Consider the following 23,254-nt stretch of genomic DNA (forward strand, 5'->3'; position numbering starts at 1 on the left):
GAGATTTATTTCTCAATAGCTTCACTATGTGTGTATGTACGCTCTGAGTAAATTTAAGGAATAAAAATAATATAAATATCCTTTGATCTTTGAACCAAATGAATGATGAAGATTCTTACAACATTTTTATTGTAACATTCTTATTTCTTTTGTTAATATTAACAGAGTTAAAAACAAATAGTTGATTTTACTTAGGTATAAAATCATATATTAACATTGAAGTTTTTAATAGATTTGCAAGGTATATTTATTGTGTGTATATAAAAATGATATTATGTATATTATGTACCTGCTGTGCAAAATGTTTTATAGATTAATCATTACTACCATCCTAAAGAGTGGATACTATTTTGGAGATTAGGAGAAAGATTCAGAAAGGTTTATTATTTTGTTCAAGGTTATAGGATCAGTAATTATCAAACACGACAAACCCAGGTTTGTAGGACTGCAAATATTATGATGACTCTAAAAACTAAGATATTTAATAGATTCTCCCACTCCTCTGAATTCTAAAAGTTCTTAGTATACAGAACACTAAGCAATTTATTTATTGATGCTAAATTTTTATATAAATGTGTATATTTTTAAGATAACAAATGTTTTATATATTATTAATGATGACTAATAATTTGGCCATTTAGGATGCATTGTAGGGAGAGAAATTAATTACAGTAGATGGGGTAGAGAGAGAAGATGGGAGGGGAGGGGAGGGGAGGGGGGATAGATAGTAGAGGATAGGAAAGGCAACAGAATACAACAGACATTAGTATGGCAATATGTAAAAACGTGGATGTGTAACCAATGTGATTCTGCAATCTGTATACGGGGTAAAAAGGGGAGTTCATAACCCACTTGAATCAAATGTATGAAATATGATATGTCAAGAACTATGTAATGTTTTGAACAACTAATAATAAAAAAAAAGCATAACAAAATATTTCCCCATCTTTCTCAACAAATTTTTAAAAATTCACTTTTTTTATTTCAGGTTCTTTAGCTTGTATCTTAATTGTTGAGGTTGAATGTACTAAGATTTCATCAATGACTTTCAATGTCTATTTTTTCACCAGTAGACACCAGGCAACTATCCTCTATACGGTAGTTAAAACATAAATCCATATTTCATGAATACATATCTTAGTTCTTCCCCTTGCTAACTTAGTAATTTTTTAAGTGTTCTTAATTTATTTAAATTTCTTTTTTTTTCAATTCTAAAATGGAGATAATAATGCCTACCTCAATGGCTGTGTTGAAGATTAATCAACATGCTATGTATAAAGAGGTTAGCACAGTCCTTTACAAATAGTAAGGTTTAGTGAACTAGTTAATATTTTCTTTATATATATATATATATTTTTCTTTATACATATATATATTTAGTAAATAAATATTAGATATTTGATTATTAAATTTTTTTGCAGGGCTGGGGATATGGCTTAAGCGGTAGCGCACTCGCCTGGCATGCGTGCAGCCCGGGTTCGATCCTCAGCACCACATACAAAGATGTTGTGTCCGCTGAAAACTAAAAAATAAATACTACAATTTTTTTTTTCTCTCTCTCTCTCAGAAATAAACAAATAAATAAAAGTTTTTGCAATAGTAAATTCTTTCACTTTAATTGAATATTTCTAATGGACTGTGGTGCAGGGAAATAAATGTCAGAGCATGACAGAATTATATTATAATTAATTCTATTATGTTTGGAGTTTCTCTTGTTATGAAAATGATCAAGCATGTTACAGTTAGAGCCCAAGTTAAAGAAATGACTAGTGGTGATTTTTTTTTTTTTTTTTTAGCTGAGAACCATTTAAAAAACTTTGCCCTATGATATACCCCTCTATCTGTTTCTCTAAAAGAACTGTGATTCTGTCAAATGCAGAGTCTTAGGCACTGGAAGTTGGAGAGTTGAAGGTTTCAGAGTGCTGTCCCTGAGGGAAAGACATGGTATATGTAGGAAGCAATATGTGGAGTAAAGTTACAGAATTCAGTGAAAGAAAGTTTGGATATAGGTTCAATATAGCAGCCCCCTGGCCTCTACAGGAATCCTCCAATCAGGAGTTCATCATTTCTAGTTTAACTCTCAGCAAAAACTAAATTAAAGTAAAATTTTCGTGAGTTGAATTTTTTATTCTATTTTAGTTTCTTTGCTTTAAAAAAAAAACATACTGTTCTATAAATATATGATACTAAAAATCGGGGCTGGGGATGTGGCTCAAGCGGTAGCGCACTCGCCTGGCATGAGTGAGGCCCAGGTTTGATCCTCAGCACCACACACAAAGATGTTGTGTCCGCCGATAACTAAAAAATAAATATTAAAATTCTCTCTCTCTCTCTCTCTCTCAAAAAAAAAATAAATATATGATACTAAAAATATGAGAGTCAAGGATTAAACACAGTAAAAATGACTTTAGTGATTATCAGCCAAATAAAAATGTCTGGGCTTTCTTTGTTTTAGATCTTGATTAGATCAAATTAACTGTAAAAAGACTTTTCTTTTTTCTTCTTATTGTAAAAAATCAGGGAAATGAAAATAAGAATAACAATTATTAGATAAAATAAAGAAATTACTGTTTATTTTGTTAGATATGATAATTATATTTTTTAAAGTATATATCAGGGGAAAATACTGAAGCATTTATAGAAAAAAATATATGATGATGTGATTGCTTTAAATTACAGCCATTTTGGGGATATAGTGAGGATAAGAAGGGACAAATGAAATAAAATTGGCAAAATGTTGGTGTTAAAGTTTAGTGATGGATTTATGAATATTAATTTTACTATTCTCTATACTTGATATATGTTCAGAAATTGACATAATAAAAAAAATCTACTAATTTAAATTATAATCATGTGAAAATATTTTCCTGACCTAAATTTGTCTAGTTGTGATTTAACAGACGTATTGTGCCAAATGTTCAGAAAACAAAAAATTTAGGAATAATTACAGGAAAATACTCATCCACATGGAAAATGAGGAAAAAATTAAAATGTTAATAAAATAAACTAACATTGTAAACTTTTTTTCTTTCTTGTTTTAATTCTTCTAAACACCAGTAGCATTGCTTTTTTTTTAATGATTTCATTGCTTAATTCTCAGCTGTTGGGAAATTTTGTAACTACCAAATTGCAAATAAACTACTGGCTTAGAGTTAAATAGATATTGGTTCCTGGAACAATTGAAGACAATTGAACTATATTTTCTTTAAGATGGATTTTGCAATGTATATATGTCCAAAAAATGTCAACTAGGCAGTTTTTAAATTTGATGCTAGGCAATTGGTCACAGTAGAGACTGAAAGCCAGCTTTGGAGAAGCCTGAAAGTACACTTCATCATTTATTCAGAAAACCTAACTTGTAAATTGAAAGGAGTATCCCACAAGAAATTACTAACAGGAAGATAGCCAGGTACTATCACAATCAAATTCATGGATTTTTTTTAATAACATATTTTGTTTTCTGATTATTGCAAAGTGGTAATGCATATTAGATTTTTATATATTTATATTCAGAACCAGAATCTTATTGTACTATAGAAGCTGCTGACCTAGCATTTACAGACTTTTTGTTCTAGGTAAAAATTGGCCCTGGAATCTAGAGCGAAGCCAAGCTTCTGCAGGGAACTGAACCTAGGGCTATATTCATAATAAGCAAGCACTCTACTACTGGATTACAACCCACACCCCCTTTTTTTAAAATTTTGTTTTGAAACAGGGTCTCACTGAGTTCCCCCAGGCTTACCTGAAACTTGCTATCTTCTTGCCGCAGCCTCCTGAGTACCTGGGATTGTGGGCATCAGCCATTGCACCAGGCTTGCAGGGAGTTTTAGTAGCCTCTAGATAATTACCATATTATACACATGACTCACCTATAGTACAATGATGCATACAGCATCTCTCACAAGTTAATGGTTTATTATCATGGTAGTATAATAATAGTCATAAGTGTTTGGAATATAACTGATAGGTAGAAAACATAAAAGTTGACAAAATATTATTGAAACTTTCACTTATTTTTTCAATGAATACAACTTTTACTCAAACTTTTCCAGTGATAGTTGGTATTTTAAAAGTAGTACAGTGCTTTGATAAAGGATTGATTTTTTTTAAGTTCTGCCTTTCTGGTATTTTTAAGAATAACTTTTATCACACTAAACTTCTATTTATATACTTTTTCATAAAACTGAAGTTTTCATTGAATATCTTTTAATCATTTTTAAAAGAAAATGCCTTTAAGTCCCTGATAGCCTAGTGATCCCAAAATGTAACCTTGTATCTATTTACACAATAAGTACTTTACTGCCCAGAGCATATACAGAGCAAAGAGCTTTGTATATGTTATTGATTTAGAAGGTAAAACTTTTTGTATGAATAAGTCAAATGAAACAAGGTTGGAAAGATCCTCCTAAAATAATATTTTGAAGTATTCAAATGAGATGAAAATATGAGGCAAATTTCATATAAATCTAGTGAAATTTTTTGATAGCTTATGTCACCAACAGTAATTTTTTATGCTTTCACACATAATCAAGTGCAGTTCTAAACTCATCTTTGATTTGAATCTTATTTCCATTCAGTTAGTGTGGGTGCAACACAAAACACATCTGTGTTATGTTGGTGAATAAAATGCATGCTGCGCACACAGGGTGGCTTCTTACAAAATTTTTAGCAGAGTTACAAACCAGCTAAGTGCATAATATAGACATCAAAATAAACCTTATCATACACAAGAATGTGTGGATTTTGTAAAAGAAGTAACAGGCATATTGATAATCAAGTTATGAACAAATGGGAAATTGTCATATTTTTTCTTTTTCTTTTCTTTTTTTCTTCCTGGACTCCTTTTTATGTAGAACTATTTATTTTGTAATTGTTTCATTACCTTTGCCACAGGGGGACTTAAGACAGAGGAAGCAAACAGAAACAAATTAGAATGCCTTACCTTGTTCCTCCTTTTTTAGCATAAGTAGGAAGCTGATGATTACATTTTCTTCTTCCACCTAAAAAGAGAGAATATAAAATCAATGAGACAGATTTTATTCATATGAAGTTGTAAAAAAAAAATCAACCTGATTAAAATAGATGGAATACTAGTCTAACCCAGTCAATTCTAACATCTATTGTAATTATGCATGTATAACAGGGTGTGGTGCCATACAGCTGTAATTCCAGCTACTTAGGAGTGTGAGGCCAGAGGACCATAGGTTCTAAGCCAGCCTGGGCAACAGCTGGACCTTGTCTCAATAAATAAATAAATAAAGCATGTATAGAAAGCAGAAAATGAGAGATAATATGCAAACATCAAAGGTCAATTAAAATTTGCCTATCAGTAAAATTTAAAATTGGGTTACTAGCATATACATTTACAAAGCCTAGTTATTATTTATAGTAAGTAATATTTATTCCCATGTTTTAGGCACTGTTCAAAGTGTTTTGCATGTATTAGTTTATGAATATTCACATGAGTCCTAGGAGGTTAGGTACTTTTATAATCCCAGTTTTACAGATGAGAAACTTTCCCATGTGGGTCATCCCAGATTCAGTTCCAGAGAATTGGATTCCAGAACTCTTCATTAAAGAGTTTTAGTGGTCATTACAGACCCATAAGTTGGTCATTTGAAAACATTAGTTCTAAATCTACTCAGGCAGAGATGCTGAGTCTTTAAGCTGATTCATCTGTTTTTTCATTATGGTACCATAATTACTATGGTACCATCCATCTGACTACTAGAACTTCCTGGAGGACCTGCTACTCCTACCATTCCCTGCCAAATCTGAATTCTACTACATCAAAAGAAGTTCTAATAAAATTGTAATTTACCATAAACTCATACATGTTTTAATTTTACTATTTACCACTTTCCACAGGAGTGGATAAATTAGTTCCCCTAAACATGCCCCAGTTGGATTATGAGTTTTTCCCTTGAAATACTCTGAGATTATTTCCTTCTGAGAGAAAAGAATAAAAACTAAGTTGAAAACTGTCTTTATTTGCATAAATTCAATTTTTATTTTTAATTCAATAACTCCAGTTCTCATCACTGAATAACAGTAATCATGTCCATTTTTTGTTTTATTATCCTCACTTTAAGTTAATAAATTTCTAAGTCAGCAAGCCTCTGGTACTAGCTAGTTATTTCAATGGCACAAAAATTAAATGTGACTTCTTAAAGTTTCTGGTTTTCTTAGACAACATTGAAAAAAAATTATTCACTCACTAGCTGAAGAACAGGAGAGCAGACTTTATTCAAGATTATCAGTATAGGTATAGAAACCATTGTAATGGAGTTTTGCAGTAGGAGAGAGATTGAGCTCCACTCTAAATACAACAAGGAGAAATGGGAATTTATAGCCAAGGTATAGGATAGGCCTTAGTAAGAGAAAAACTACTGAACAGAAACTTCAGGGGTAGTTGAAGATTGTGTCAATGTTAAGTTAGGGTCGTCAAATATCTCCTGAGAAACAATGGGAGATAAGATGTGATCATTTGAAGATGAAGGATTCTAGACAGATTCTTACTAAGAATGGACAAGACAAGGAAAGGCACAGAAATAAAAGAATCAAGACCTAGTCTGAAAATTAAGAGAATCATGATCAAAGTTTGATCAAGGAGATCATCTTTGCCTGTGCTGGTTAAACACTTTGGCAGAATAGGATCTAGTGGGAAAGGAAGCTTTAACTTCTTATTGTTCCAACCTGGTTGTGTAGCTCAGTGATAGAGCACTTGTCTAGCATGTGAGAGCTCCTGATTTGCATCCCAGTACAGGATAGCAAAAAAAAACTCTTGATGTTATGAGTACTCATGTTCAAAGCAAATGACCACCCCATGGGCTTTAATCAACTTTACTGCATTATGTTATACCACAGGTGCTACCATTTCTGTGGGTTCTTAAACTCTCTATCAGAAGAATCAGGCTGAGGCACAGTAATACAGAAACAAGGCTCTTTATTTATTCTTATGATCTAGAACAAGGGAGACAGTACGTGGGGGACAGAAACCCTAAGCTAACTCAATTAGGAAGCAAGTAGTGAAAAAGCATTTTTGTGATTCTAAGGTAGGCAGGGACCTGATCTCTCAACATCACTTCATACAGAAGGAGAGCTTCACCTACATCTGTGTTCTCCTCATCATGGGTCTCCACTTGAAGTATGTCTCATTTTCATCTTAGATATCCTCCTCAGAGTGTGTTTTGTATTATGTGAATGAGTAAAGATTAAAAATAAGTTATTTTAGCATCTTATTGTGCATGTACTTGCCCCTTATAACTCAGAAACAGCCAGATGCGGTTGCACACATCTGTAATCCCAGCAGTTTAGGAGGCTGAGACAGGAGATCACAAATTCAAGGCCAGCCCTAAGCGGTTTAGCAAGACCCTGTCTCAAGATAAAAATGAAAAGGGCTGGGAATGTAGTTTAATACCCAGTACCCCCCAAAAATGGGGACTGGGGAAGTGACCCAGTGGTTAAGCCCCCTGGGTTCAATCCCAGGTCCCAAAAATGAAAAGAAAAAAAAAAACAACAACAACAACAACAAAAAAAAAAACACCTCAGAAAACAATCTCATCCCCACATCAATCTGAAAGACACAAGATGAATACCTGGTAAAGTCAAACAAGTATGGGTCTTTGTTTCTTAGATTAAGTGACAAATTGTTTGATTTGATTTTTGTTTTCTTTGGCCCTTATTTCCTGGTGTATTTGCTGCCCCTGCTAACCCTGTAAGAATCTTTCTCACAGGCAGCCACCATACTGTTTGACAACAAAGATGCTCTTAGTGTGACTGTTGTTCTATAGTGAGCATTCCAACAGCTAGTGCTCAGAAGTTTCTTCATGTCTTCCCAAGCACTGTGTCAGCATTTATTGATTTACACTTAGAATGCCTTAATTAAACAGAATGATCAAATAATCAGGATTTAAAGGAATGTGCTCTAAGGAAAAAGGATTAAATATAATTTGGTATAGGAAACAATTGCTTATTCTAACTTAAATAAAATAAAACTTGTGTCATGCAAACCTTCTCAGTATATGGTACCTTTTATAAAAAGCAAGCAATAAATCTTGCTTTTTATAAAAATAAGAACAGATAGACATATTGCCTTGTCTCATTCTGTGTTTGCTTGCTCTTGGAGAAACAAATGCACTAGAACAAAATTTTTAAGTTGTGATGAACATTTTATGAATATGAACAAAATTAGAGATTTTCTCTATGTGATTTAAGCAGACTTAAAAGTAATTCTTAAAAATCTAAACAATATATTTCTCCCCTAACTCTGTTTCTTAGAATTAGGTAGAGAACTTGTATTGAAGAATGAATTTGAATATGTGATGAATATAGCAATAACCTGCATGGGAAGATGTACCCCAAATGCCTGTTGTTGTTTTATAATTCATTTGATTGGCTAATATGACATTCCATAGGTAGAATAAAATCTGGCATCTTTTTCATAGGTAAAATAAAGATAAGCTGTCATATATTTTTTAATTAATTTATTTATTCTAATTAGGTATATATGATAGCTGAATGCATTTTGATTCATTGTAGCCAGTTTTTCCAGTTGTACACTATGTAGAGTCGCACCATTTGTGTCTTCATGCATGTACTTAGGGTAATGATGTTCATCTCATTCCACCATCTTTCCTGCCCCAAGTCCCCTCCCCTTTGCCCAACCTAATTTCCTCATTCTTTCCATGCCACCCCCACCTCATTATGGATCAGCATCCACTTATCAGAGAGAACATAGGGCCTTTGGGTTTGGGGGATTGGTTTACTTTGCTTAGCATGATATTCTCCAACTCCATCCATTTGCATCATTTTATTCTCCTTTAATGCTGAGTAATATTCCATTGTGTATATATACCACAGTTTCTTTATCTACTCATCTATTGAAGGGCATCTAGGTTGGTTCCATAGTAAGCTATTATGGATTGAGCTGCTATAAACATTGATGTGGATGAGTTACTGTAGTAGGCTGATTTTTAGTCCTTTGGGTATAGAGTGAGGAGTGGGATAGCTGGGTAAAATGATGGTTCCAATCCAACATTTCTAAGGAATCTCCATACTGGATAAGCCACCATTTTAACAAAGGCCAATATAATGAATGGGGTCTAAGAGCAGGGACCCTATCTGTATTGGTCACGTTTTAAACAACAGTATTTAATTTGGATCCTTGTTGTTTTAGTCACCTTTTTTTGCTGCTGTAATTTAAAGACCTGACCAAAAGAGAATTCAACTGAATGATAGATGACTAATACAGAAATAGGTGGCTAGATTAGATAGATAGGTAGGTAGGTAGATTAAATAGATAAAATGAATTTACAAATAGGTGAAAAATTGATTGTTTAGAAATCCATTCCATATGCCATAGTCCCCATGAATACAGGTGACCCACGTATGCTAGACAACAACTTGCTTAACAAAAATTTGCCAATAGAGCTTGACATGGTGGCACAGGCCTGTAGTCACAGCTATTGGGAGACTGAAGCAGGAGTATCACTTGAGCCCAGGATCTCAGGACCAGCCTGGGCAAAATAGGGAAACTCCATCTCAAAAACAAAAGCAAAGACAACAAAACAGCAGTAATTCTTTGGTCCTCTTTAAAGTCTCTCCTAGTTTTCTATCAATTTCAACCAGGCAAAGGACATTCAGAACATTTTAGAAACTAAAGACCTGCTGTCTACACATAAGAAAATGGACTAATTAGCAAACAGAATGGGGAAGCAAAACTAAAGGATACCACATAATGTTTTAAATTTCTGACTAAGAAGGGAGGATTTGATTCAGAATTATAATGCAATTGTTAAATGAGATGATAATAGTTTGGGATTTAAGGGACTAAATTCAGGATCTTTTAAAAGGTCTGAGCTCAAAATATTTTATATGATCATTAAAGCAATTCACTGCATGTATCTGGTTTAGTGGAAACATAAATTTTCATGACTTCTAGGAAATATTTTAAGGAGGAGTACTTACAAATTAAGCACTTCAGTGTTCTGAAATTGGTTCAAAGCAATGACCCTACAACTGTTACTATGTTGATTTTTGTTTTTTACTCCACAAAGAACTGGACTGAGATCACCAGCTTATTTTTGCAAGCAAAAAGAAAGATATTAAAAGATAAAAAAAATAATACTGCATCTTTGTTTACAGTATTATGTATAACCTGTATTCATGTGTAAAACTCAGCACGTCTTTCAAGTGAACTAGATTGTTTTTGAAGGGGCCAGGAAAGGATGTCCATTACCTTGACTTGACATATAAAATATAAATGTTTAATTTAATTAAAATAATGTGATTTTTCTTTATTAAAGTTATCTTGGCTTTTATCTTATTAAATTTTAAAAATATATATATTCATACTCTTTTAAACCTCTCACAGTTTTTCTATCCAGTGAAGTTTTAAAAATAATGATTGAAACCCATTGAAAAAATTTGGGGGCACCAAACACAAATTGATTTTGACTCTGGAAAGGGTTCTTTCTTTGAAGATATAGTTGGGATAGATTTTGCATGTAAATTTAATTTGTAATGAAAGACAAGTACAACGTGAAGTAAATGAGTCTCTCACAGAGCTCTTTTGGTACATATTTCAGTACTGTGCTTACCAAGCAAAATTAATCATTTTATGAAATTTTTATAATTTCAGTTGCTAAGGATGATAAATAATAGTTCTTTATTTTGGCAGAGATTAATAATACAAGCTAAGAAATCATTTTTAGTGTAGAATGTAAATTAAACACTATCTCTGACAAGTATCATGTTGATCTATTTTCAGAAAAACTATTTGGACATTTTAAGAGAGGAAAAAAAAAAAACCCTGAATGACAGTTATCTCATCTAAAGGAGGAGAAAAAAAAATTAGAAAAAGAGAAGAGAGTCACAAAGTGAAAAGAATCAAACTACCATTGGGAAAAAAAATCAAAAAATAGTTATTTTAAGTACTAATCACCAACCTTATGATTTCTGATCTAAATTAAATGCTGTGCCTATTTTATATTTAAAAAATAGTCTTCTTAAAATTTTATTGATTTTAGGCCCTGGTCATTATCTTTTTGACCTGAAATACTTGTGTTGGGAATATCAACCAATTGGCACTTATCCACTCTTAAAGGTTAAAAAAAAAAGAAAAAAGAAAAAGAAAGATGACTATTATATTGTAATACTTTGTTCTCTCTCTCCTCCTCTTTCTATTTTTTTTTTGTTTTGTTTTTTGTTTTTTGTTTTCATTTTTGGATGGTTGGTGATTTGTTTGCTTCTCCTGGTTCCTGTTGATCAGTGGTGTTTGGCCAGTTTGTATTTTTCCAGACATCACTCCACGATGTTGTTGAGGTGTTTGATGGGCCAACTCAGCAATCTTCTCTGTTATCTTCCCTCTCAGGATCCCATTCAGGTATCCTTTAATAGAACTGCCATGCATCAGCTATTGATTAAAGACTGACTTTGATTACTATTATAGAGAAAGCTGAGATTTATATCATCCATATTACAAATGAAGTAAACTGAAAATAGAATCATATATTTATATATATTTTAAGAATAGAAACACAACTTGACAGTAATACAGAAGCTTGAGAAAAATATAATCAACTATTTTCTGAGATTGTAATCAAGTAAATATATTTAATCACAATATGTGGTGCTTAATGTAATATAAAATATTTAAACATTCTTTGAAGAATGAGTTAGTCTGTATCAAAATGTAATTAAAGCCTTCTGATAAAAAGATAGCAACTTAAGCTTTACCCAAAGAAAATATATTGTTAGTGGTAGGATAGTTTAAAGCAATTTAATAGAACATAGGTTGAAATTTTCAAGTGACAGTGTAAAATAATATAATTTGTTAGGTTTACTGAATGAAATTATTTATGATATCTTAGTGTTTGTTTTGTTGAGTAGGAGAATCACTTCCACTGAGTTCAGGTAATCAGATCACAATTCGATTTACTTCAGTTGGACCAATAACAGCTAAGGGATTTCACTTTGTTTATCAAGGTAAGTGCCCTGTAGTCTAGAAACACACTAAGGAATGATATCAATTTCCATGCTGTGTTCCAAGCTATTGAATGATGTGATACTCATAACCATATAGGAGAGATAAAAGCTTTTTTTTTTAAGTAGTTTTACCCTGTTTCCCATATTCCCCACTACACTACAAGGCCATTGTCACTTCTACCAAAGTAAAAAAGAAATATTGCTTCCATTATCATTCTCCATTTAAATGTCTGATTTTCCTTCCCTCCCAGAATACTGTTTTCCAAACATCACTGTTTTTCTGTTAATTGTTCACTCTCTATATTTTCTATTTTCCTTGTAGTCTAGCACATTAAATTTAAATTGTACAAATTTTTGTCCTGATATATTTAGACATGCTAAGAAAATCATGACTCTATTCTAAAATTATACTTTCTCATTCTCTCAAGAGAATTGAAACTTTCCTTATGATTTATAAAGATTTTGCACAATTAGAATTTCATTTAGACAGCTTTTTCTTGCCTTATGTAAACAATCTTCCATGTTATCATTAAACTAAATTAAAGGCTATCATTTGAAATATTTTGTTTGAATTATGTATGATCATGTAGGAGTTATTCTCAAATGTACCTTGAACTTTATTCCTGATAAATTTATAAACATTTATTATTTGTTGTTCTTATTAAACTCCTATCCACCTTATCAATAGGCTATACTATTGTTTTATTTTTAATCATAGTTCCCCATGTAAACAACTTGTAGTATTATGAATTTAACAAGGCACTATAAAAATTTAGTTATCATTACTCAAGTTACATAAGAGAAATTGATCTACTTGAAATTCATTGTATCATTTCTTTGGACTGTTGTCAATCTCTTTAATCACATTTGTATGTGTTTTAAAAAGAAAAAACATCCTGTTATCATTCTTTTTTACTGATTTTTTAAAAAGGCACAAATGAAAGATATAAAGTCTAAAACCAATTTCAAATTTGATATTTATGATTATTGACATAAAACCTTCTATTGTTGTTAATCTGTCTGACTTATATATTGAATGTAATTATTGTCTTCATCAGTAACAAACAAGTTTTGAAAACAAAGTTTGTAAACATGCTATAATAAATAAAATGCATCTAGAAATTTATGTTCTTACAGAAAATATGCTGAAAAAATTGTACTAAAAAACTACTTCATGTAAACTGACACATACTTTTTGAATTTGATATCCCAAGTTAAAAAAAAACTCAATTTTGATGACATAAATTTCAATACCTAAAATTGCTTTATTGTATTAATAAGAATTTGCTAAAAAAATAAAAAAAATAATTGATGTTGTTTAAAGTATCAAAAGAAAAACTTTTAGAACAAAAATCTTGATGACAATGACAATATTCATTTTAAATTGTATTGTATTTTGTGTGAAATTTAAAACTTAGAAATATATTCAAGTTGTTAATTCGAGTTCTGACAAAAATGGATTTCTTTTGAACTGTTTAAATAGTAACATTTTGAAATTTGTCTAATGCATGTGAAATTAAAACCAACAATTATCTCTACACAGCTGTTCCTAGAACAAGTTCTACACAATGCAGTTCTGTTCCTGAACCAAGATTCGGAAGAAGAATTGGCAATGAATTTGCAGTGGGTTCCTTGGTTCTTTTTGAATGTAATCCAGGATATATTCTCCATGGATCCATAGCAATTAGGTGTGATACAGTGCCCAATTCTTTGGCCCAGTGGAATGATTCTTTACCTACCTGTATTGGTGAGTGTATTAATTTATATTAATATTGTTCTATGATTGTAAATAATGTTTTACCAAGTTTTTCAATTATTTCTTACATTGGCAGATAAAATTACATGCATTTATTATGTACAACATGATGTTTTGAAGTATACAAGTTTCATATTTTTCTGATTATTAGTAATACTGAACTTTTTTTATACACCTCTTGGCCATTTGTATATCTTCTTTTAAGAAATGCCGATTTAGATATAGTACCCATTTTTTATTGAATTATTTTATTTTTTGATTTTTGCTATTCAGTTTTGTGAGTTTTTTGTATATTCTGAATACTAACCCCTTATCCTATGTAAAATTTACAAATATTTTCTTTTATTCATATGATGATTATTTCCTGAGCAGACACTTTTTAGTTTAATGTAATCCCATCTGTCTTTGTTCTTTTTGCTCAAGATGCTTAGGTTATTTGTATATTTTTGTTTTCACACAAATTTGGGGAAACAATCCTAAAAGAAGATTAAAATCAATCTACATATTGATTTGTGTAGTATGAATATTTTAATAGAATTCATTCTTTTAATCTCTGTACATAGCAAATCTTTTCATTTTTCTGTGTCATTGATGTAGGATGAGGCTGGACACCTGAGAAATTTTCAGGAAGCAGGTTTATTTAAGCTGCAGTGGTCCACAGGTGCTAATGCATATAAATCTCAGAACCCCTACGTCTGGAAATTTTTTTAGATTTATACTCAGTGGGGTGGTTACATGACAGTTACTCTTTGTCCCATATTTTCAGCCAGACAAAGATTTCACAAGTTTTTACCAAGGAAAACAGAAATAATAATTGTGCATAGCAACAAGCTTGATACGAAGACTCAACTTTTACACGAAAAATTAACCAAGCCTTTATAACAAAAAGGAAGCTTCAAACCACTATGAGCTCTCTGCAGAAATCTTGCTTACACTCTTTGTAAAGATTTTGTTTACTAGGAGAGAAGCGTATACTTACAGTTATGGTGGGGGTCTCTTTGGTGGGGGGGGGAGGGTAACCTGGTGGGTGCATCATCATCTTCAATTTCTTTTATCAGTGTTCTATAGTATTCCTTTTAAAAATCTTCTACTTGGGTTAAGTTTATTCCCAGGTTCTTTCTTATGGATATTGTAAATGGGATTGCTTTATTGCTTTAGATTTTGCTTCTAGAATAGAGCAACACTACTGACCTTTGTGTGTTGACTTTGTATCTTACAACTTTGCAGATTTGTTTATTAGTTCAAACAGGTTTTCTGTAAGGTCTTTGGGATTTTCTAAATATAAGATCATGTTATATGCAGTGACAATTTGACTACCTCTTTTCCAATTTGAGAGCTCTTTTTTTCTTTCTCTTGCCTGATTTTTGGTTAGAACTTTTAGTACTGTCTTGAATAAAAGTGAAGGTGGGCATGTTTGTTTTCTTCCATATCTTAGAGAAAGCCTGTAACTTTTCCCCATTCAGTATTTTAAATATCATTGGAAAAATTCAATAGATTCTTCTAGTTGGTGTTCAAAGAACCTTCATAGGCAAAGATTTCTAACCTCCACCACACAAGCTTTGAGCCACAGATATCTAAGCAAAACTCAAGAGGTTGAGGAAAAGAGTTATCATTACAAAGATATAATGTTGTTTTAACAACCTAACGTTAACACTGGGTCATCCTGGCCTGGCTGACAGGTTCTAATTGGAAATTGTTTTACAGAATTTATGGTTGATGGACTCTGATCTTAGTCTTCTGTCTTTCCCAGGACTCCATTCAGTGACAATTGTGAGTTTTATAGTTGCACTGTTTTTTTCTTAGGTCATTGTCTAGTTAGCATTGTTTTTGCAGGGTTTTACTTAATAGGGTTAACCTTGCCCCTTGGTTTTGAATCCCTTAGTTTATCTATCTTCCCCTATTGTAAAATGCATAGTTCATAGAGCTGAAATTAGGCATATTAGTTTTGATTTAGCTGTCTTGCCAGACCTTGTATCACTGAGCATGGCTGTTGATTAACTGATTGGCTCAGACTAAGAATTTATTTTTAATATACATTTTTAGTTGTTGATGGAAATTTATTTTATTCACTAATTTATATGTTGTGCTGAGAATTGAACCCAGTCCCCTACACATGCCAGGCAAGTGCTTTTAAAACTGAGCCACAACACCAGCCCCAAACTAAGTATTTTCTTAAATCCCTAAACCGTTTCTCATGTATAATTGCTACCTAACAACCTTAAAGTTGTTGTACGTAAAAGTTACTCTTCACAGAATATTTTTTGTGTGCATTAGCTTTGTCACTCTTTCCAACTCTAGTAATTTTTAATTCCTTGACTTCAATACTTTTATTTGTACCTTAAATTTTTTTATTTTTTTTTTTATTTCTTACATACATGACAATAGTGGACTGCATTACATTCATAATTATCCATTCACAGCACAATTTTACGTAACTCTGTATATAAAGTATGTTCATGTCAAATTATGCCATTATACATGAGTTCTCTTTTTTTTTTTTTTTTGTATTACAATTCTTAATACACCTTTCTACAACAATGTATTATATCTCTGTTTGTATATAAGGTATGTTGACACCAACTTTACATCTTCATATATGTATTTTGTATAATGATGAATGTCTCTTTCCACTATCTCTTCTCCCTTCCTTTCCCTCCCACCCCTATTCCCTACCTAGAGGTAATTTTCCTCCCATGCTCTCCCTCCCTACCCTACTTTGAGTCACCCCCCTTATATCAGAAAACATTCAGCATTTGTTTTGGGGGGATTAGCTAACTTTATTTAGCATAATTTTCTGTAATGCCATCCATTTCCCTGCAAATGCCATGATCTTATTATTTTTTAGAGCTGAGTAATAGTCCATTGTGTATAAATGCCAATTTTTTTTTTATCCATTCATCCACTGAAGGACATCTAGTTTGACTTCACAGTTTAGCTATTTTGAATTGTGCTACTATAAACATTGATGTGGCTGTGCTATTCCTCTTCTAGGACTATACCCAACGGACCTAAAAACAGCATATTTGTACTTTAAATTTTTAAAAAAGACTTTGGGGAAGTACAATAATTTTCTTTACAAACAGAAATTATTGAAGACTACACTGTTTAGAAGGAATGTGAAATTTCTTTCCATGATTTTATACATGCAATAATAAATATTTTGAAGGAATAATTAAAACAATGAGCATATATTTATAATGTTGTTTGTTTCTAGTGTTTGCAAGTTTGCCTAACATAAAATAAAAATAAAGTTAAATCAAAACAAGCTTAATTGGCTTTTAAAACATATATTAACCAACCTTTGTACTCTGTTTCTTCTTTTTTTCTGACACTAAAAAACTCAAACATCACATTATCTAAGATAATATGTCTATGAAAGTATGAAGTATGGGCAATCCGAGGAAGATGGCGGCGAGGGGAGTGCATTGCCCCCGTGTGCTGCTTCACTGTGTGGGAGTATGACAAGTCAGGACGGCTAAAGGATATCTTGTTAGGAATTTCCAGCAATAGTGGGGTGCTCCGGAACCTGGAGGAAGGATTTCCATCGCACGAGGATCGGCTACGGGGACTCAAATGCGAGAGGTTTGTCGCACGGAGGGTAACACTGCTTATTCAGCAAATCGCCCCGCGGCTAGAGTCTGCAGCGCGCGCTGGGAAACGAGGAGATAGCGACGCAGGGATACAGCGCTGCAGTTTCTGCCAGCCGTGCAAGCACGGTACTCAGGGCTGAATTCTGGGTTCGAGACGGGGGAAGGAAGCGGTCCATCTCGGTTCTCCACACTGGTGAGACCACAGAGGAGGCCAGCGGCAACCATGTTGGAAAGCTGACGTCACCATCCCTGTTTTCGACTGACCGCAGCTCATTCAGCCATAGAACAGGTAATTTCAGGCTGCCATTCGCCTGCGGCTTGCAGACAGATTGCTCGGGCTCAGTGCCTGGGTGCTTCTTAGAGCCTGCTCTTATCAGAGCATACACCGAGCACGGAGCGGCCGAGTTCCGGCTCCCGGAACTGCCCTGGCCCAGGGCTAGGAGCCCGTGGAAACTGCTTCTCAGTCCGGGTCCTGCTGAGGGCCGGTCAGGACTCACCCGTTGCTTTGGTTGCCCGGCAAGGGGAACAAAATGCTGCCATTCACATAGGATACCAACATGGCAGAGATCTGATGTCATCAGAAAGCGGCGGAGGAGAGAACTTCATCAATACCAGCAGCGACAGAAACAGTTGATCTCCTGGTAGGGAGGGTGAGGCACAGACACCCGAGTCTCTCTCGATTTGTCCTCGAGCCAGAGGGGAGGAGCCGGGCCGCCGCCCGCGCCCGGAGCAGGCCCAGCGGCTCGCCGGCGTGGTGGTCGCGGGACCCCAATTGGAGAGGGGGCGGAGCAGAACCGCTACCCATGCCCGCAGGGTGAGCAGACCTGTGACAGACTGGTGGGTCAGGCCCAGCGGCCTGCCAGCGTGGTACACACGTCACCCCAACTGGAGTAGGGGCAGAGCAGATCCTTCGCCCATGCCCGGATCAGGCCCTGCCGGTGTGGTGGTCACGTGACCCCAATTGGAGTGGGGGCGGAGCAGAACCGCCACCCGTGCCCGCAGGGTGAGCAGACCTGTGACCAACCTGCAGATCAGGCCCAGCGGTCCGCAGGCGTGGTAGGAGGGGCAGGGCAGAGCCGCCGCCCGCACCTGCAAGGTAGGCAGACCTGCGAGAGACCTGCGGATCAGGCCCAGGAGCCTGCCGGCGTGGTACACACATCACCCTAATTGGAGTAGGGGCAGAACAGAGTCGCCGCCCGTGCCAGGAACAGGCCCAGCAACCTGCCGGCGGGGTAGTCACGACACCCCAATTGGAGTAGGGGCAGAGCAGAGCCACCACCCGTGCCCGAAAGGTGGGCAGATCTGCGACCGACCAGCGGGACAGGCCCAGTGGCCTGCCGGTACGACAGACACGTCACCCCATTTGGAGTAGGGGCAGAGTAGAGCCGCCGCCCGCGCCTGCAGGGTAGGCAAACCTGCAACCGACCGGCGGATCAGGCCCGGTGGCCTGCCGGCGTGGTACACTCGTCACCCCAATTGGAATAGGGGTAGAACAGAGCCGCCGCCAGCTCCCAGAACAGGCCCAGTGACCTGCCGGCTGGTAGTCACGACACCCCAATTGGAATAAGGAGAGAGCAGAGCCGCCGTCCGTGCCTGCAGGAAAGAAATGCAAGCAGTATGAAAAGACAAGGAAAGAAAGGACCACAAGCAATGCAGGTCAACGCAACTTTAGAAGAGGTAACAGCTGCAGCAGATGGAATGTCAGATAAAGAATTCAGGATATACATGCTTCAGATGATCTGGAGTATCAAGGAAGACATTAGACAGCAAAATCAGACAATGAAAGATCACTTCGACAATGAATTACGCAAACAAATCCAGGAAGCAAAGGATCAACTATACAGGGAGATAGAGGTTATAAAAAACAAACAAACAGAAATCCTAGAAATGCAGGAAGCAATAAACCAACTTAAAAACTCATTGGAGAATACTACCAGCAGAGTAGAACACTTAGAAGATAGAACATCAGACAATGAAGACAAAGTATTTCAACTGGAAAAGAACATAGACTGCTCAGCAAGACTGTTAAGAAACCATGAGCAGAACATCCAAGAAATATGGGATAACATTAAGAGACCAAACTTAAGAGTCATTGGGATACAGGAAGGTACAGAGCTCCAAACCAAAGGAATGAGCAGTCTATTCAATGAAATAATACAAGAAAACTTCCCAGACTTGAAGAATGAGACAGAATCCCAAATCCTAGAAGCCTACAGGACGCCGAATGTGCAAAATCATAAGAGATCCACACCTAGACACATTATAATGAAGATGCCCAACATACAGAATAAGGAGAGAATCTTAATAGCTACAAGAGAAAGGAAGCAGATTACATTTAGGGGTAAGCCAATCAGGATAACAGCTGATCTTTCAACACAGACTCTGAAAGCTAGAAGATCCTGGAATAACATATTTCAAACACTGAAAGCAAATGGGTTCCAACCAAGAATTGTGTATCCAGCGAAATTAAGCTTCAGGATGGAAGATGAAATTAAAACCTTCCACGATAAACAAAAGTTTAAAGAATTCGCAGCTAGAAAACCATCTCTTCAAAATATCCTCGGCAAAACATTACAGGAAGAGGAAATGGAAAATAACAATGAAAACCAACAGTGGGAGGTAGGACAGTAAAGGGGGGGAAAATAATCAAAGAGGAAAACAAACCATGTTTAGTAACAGAAATAAACAAATATGGCTGGAAGAACAACCCATATCTCAATAATAACCCTAAATGTTAATGGCTTAAACTCACCAATTAAGAGAGGCTAGTAGAATGGATCACAAAACAAGACCCAACAATATGCTGCCTACAGGAGATGCATTTGATAGGAAAAGACATACATAGGCTGAAGGTGTAAGGTTGGGAAAAATCATATCACTCATATGGACTTCGGAAACAAGCAGGAGTGTCCATACTCATATCAAATAAAATAGATTTCAAGCCAAAGTTAATCAAAAGGGATAAAGGGGGACACTACATACTGCTTAAGGGAACCATACACCAACAAGACATAACAATCATAAATATTTATGCCCCAAACAATGGTGCAGCTATGTTCATCAAACAAACTCTTCTCAAGTTCAAGAGTCTAATAGACCACCATACAATAATCATGGGAGACTTCAACACACCTCTCTCGCCACTGGACAGATCTTCCAAACAAAAGTTGAATAAGGAAACTATAGAACTCAATAACACAATTAATAACCTAGACTTAATTGACATATATAGAATATACCACCCAACATCAAGCAGTTACACTTTTTTCTCAGCAGCACATGGATCCTTCTCAAAAATAGATCATATATTATGTCACAGGGAAACTCTTAGACAATATAAAGGAGTAGAGATAATACCATGCATCTTATCTGATCATAATGGAATGAAACTGAAAATCAACGATAAAAGAAGGAAGGAAAAAGCATACATCACTTGGAGAATGAACAATAGGTTACTGAATGATCAATGGGTTATAGAAGACATCAAGGAGGAAATTAAAAAATTCTTAGAGATAAATGAAAACACAGACACAACATATCGGAATCTATGGGACACATTGAAAGCAGTTCTAAGAGGAAAATTCATTGCTTGGAGTTCATTCCTTAAAAAAAGAAAAAAAACAACAAATAAATGATCTCATACTTCATCTCAAAATCCTTGAAAAAGAAGAGCAAAACAACAGCAAAAGAAGTAGACGGCAAGAAATAATTAAAATCAGAGCTGAAATTAATGAAATTGAAACAAAAGAAACAATTGAAAAATTGACAAAACTAAAAGTTGGTTCTTTGAAAAAAATAAACAAAATCGACAGACCCTTAGCCATGCTAGCGAAGAGAAGAAGAGAGAGAACTCAAATTACTAGCATACGGGATGAAAAAGGCAATATCACAACAGACACTTCAGAAATACAGAAGATAATTAAAAACTATTTTGAATCCTTATACTCCAATAAATTAGAAGATAGTGAAGGCATCGATAAATTTCTTAAGTCATATGATCTGCCCAGATTGAGTCAGGAGGATATAGACAACCTAAACCGACCAATATCAATTGAGGAAATAGAAGAAACCATCAAAAGACTACCAACTAAGAAAAGCCCAGGACCGGATGGGTATACAGCAGAATTTTACAAAACCTTTAAAGAAGAACTAATACCAATACTTTTCAAGCTACTTCAGGAAATAGAAAAAGAGGGAGAACTTCCAAATTCATTCTATGAGGCCAACATCACCCTGATACCTAAACCAGACAAAGACACTTCAAAGAAAGAAAACTACAGACCAATATCTCTAATGAACCTAGATGCAAAAATCCTCAATAAAATTCTGGCCACTCGGATACAAAAACATATCAAAAAAATTGTGCACCATGATCAAGTAGGATTCATCCCTGGGATGCAAGGCTGGTTCAATATACGGAAATCAATAAATGTTATTCACCACATCAATAGACTTAAAAATAAGAACCATATGATCATCTCGATAGATGTGGAAAAAGCATTCGACAAAGTACAGCATCCCTTTATGTTCAAAACTCTAGAAAAACTAGGGATAACAGGAACATACCTCAATATTGTAAAAGCAATCTATGCTAAGCCTCAGGCTAGCATCATTCTGAATGGAGAAAAACTGAAGGCATTCCCTCTAAAATCTGGAACAAGACAGGGATGCCCTCTCTCTCCACTTCTGTTCAACATAGTTCTCAAAACACTGGCCAGAGCAATTAGACAGACGAAAGAAATTAAAGGCATAAAAATAGGAAAAGAAGAACTTAAATTATCACTATTTGCAGATGATATGATTCTATACCTAGCAGACCCAAAAGGCTCTACAAAGAAACTATTAGAGCTAATAAATGAATTCAGCAAAGTGGCAGGATATAAAATCAACACGCATAAATCAAAGGCATTCCTGTATATCAGCGACAAATCCTCTGAAATGGAAATGAGGACAACCACTCCATTCACAATATCTTCAAAAAAAAAATAAAATACTTGGGAATCAACCTAACAAAAGAGGTGAAAGACTTATACAATGAAAACTACAGAACCCTAAAGAGTGAAATAGAAGAAGATCTTAGAAGATGGAAAAATATACCCTGTTCATGGATAGGCAGAACTAACATCATCAAAATGGCAATATTACCAAAAGTTCTCTATAGGTTTAATGCAATGCCAGTCAAAATCCCAACGGCATTTCTTGTAGAAATAGAGAAAGCAATCATGAAATTCATATGGAAAAATAAAAGACCCAGAATAGCAAAAACAATGCTAAGCAGGAAGTGTGAATCAGGCGGTATAGCGATACCAGACTTCAAACTATACTGCAGAGCAATAGTAACAAAAACAGCATGGTACTGGTACCAAAACAGGCGGGTGGACCAATGGTGCAGAATAGAGGACACAGAAACCAATCCACAAAACTACAACTATCTTATATTTGATAAAGGGGCTAAAAGCATGCAATGGATGAAGGATAGCATCTTCAACAAATGGTGCTGGGAAAACTGGAAATTCATATGCAACAAAATGAAACTGAATCCCTTTCTCTCGCCATGCACAAAAGTGAATTCAAAATGGATCAAGGAGCTTGATATCAAATCAGACACATGCCGTCTGATAGAAGAAAAAGTTGGCTACGATCTACATTCGGTGGGGTCGGGCTCCAAAATTCCTCAATAGGACACCCATAGCACAAAAGTTAATAACTAGTATCAACAAATGGGACTTACTCAAACTAAAAAGTTTTTTCTCAGCAAAAGAAACAATAAGAGAGGTAAATAGGGAGCCTACACCCTGGGAACAAATCTTTACTCCTCACACTTCAGATAGAGCCCTAATATCCAGAGTATACAAAGAACTCAAAAAATTAGACAATAAGAGAACAAACAACCCAATCAACAAATGGGCCAAGGACCTGA

General features: G+C 35.0%; 1 protein-coding gene across 3 annotated transcripts in view; it reads left to right on the forward strand.

Annotated features, from left to right (window-relative positions):
- The window catches only part of Csmd3 (CUB and Sushi multiple domains 3), a 1,133,871-nt gene that overhangs the window by 953,585 nt on the left and 157,032 nt on the right, over nt 1-23,254 (forward strand). For 2 of the 3 annotated variants that reach the window (XM_027947308.2, XM_027947313.2), the window contains 3 exons: nt 11,273-11,386; nt 11,893-11,988; nt 13,532-13,735. In XM_027947308.2, the coding sequence (XP_027803109.2) occupies nt 11,273-11,386; nt 11,893-11,988; nt 13,532-13,735 (414 nt within the window). The remainder of the gene's footprint in view (nt 1-11,272; nt 11,387-11,892; nt 11,989-13,531; nt 13,736-23,254) is intronic. The other variant, XM_027947317.2, reaches the window with a different exon arrangement.

Source organism: Marmota flaviventris, chromosome 15 (genome assembly GCF_047511675.1).
Source record: "Marmota flaviventris isolate mMarFla1 chromosome 15, mMarFla1.hap1, whole genome shotgun sequence".
Lineage (NCBI taxonomy): Eukaryota > Metazoa > Chordata > Mammalia > Rodentia > Sciuridae > Marmota > Marmota flaviventris.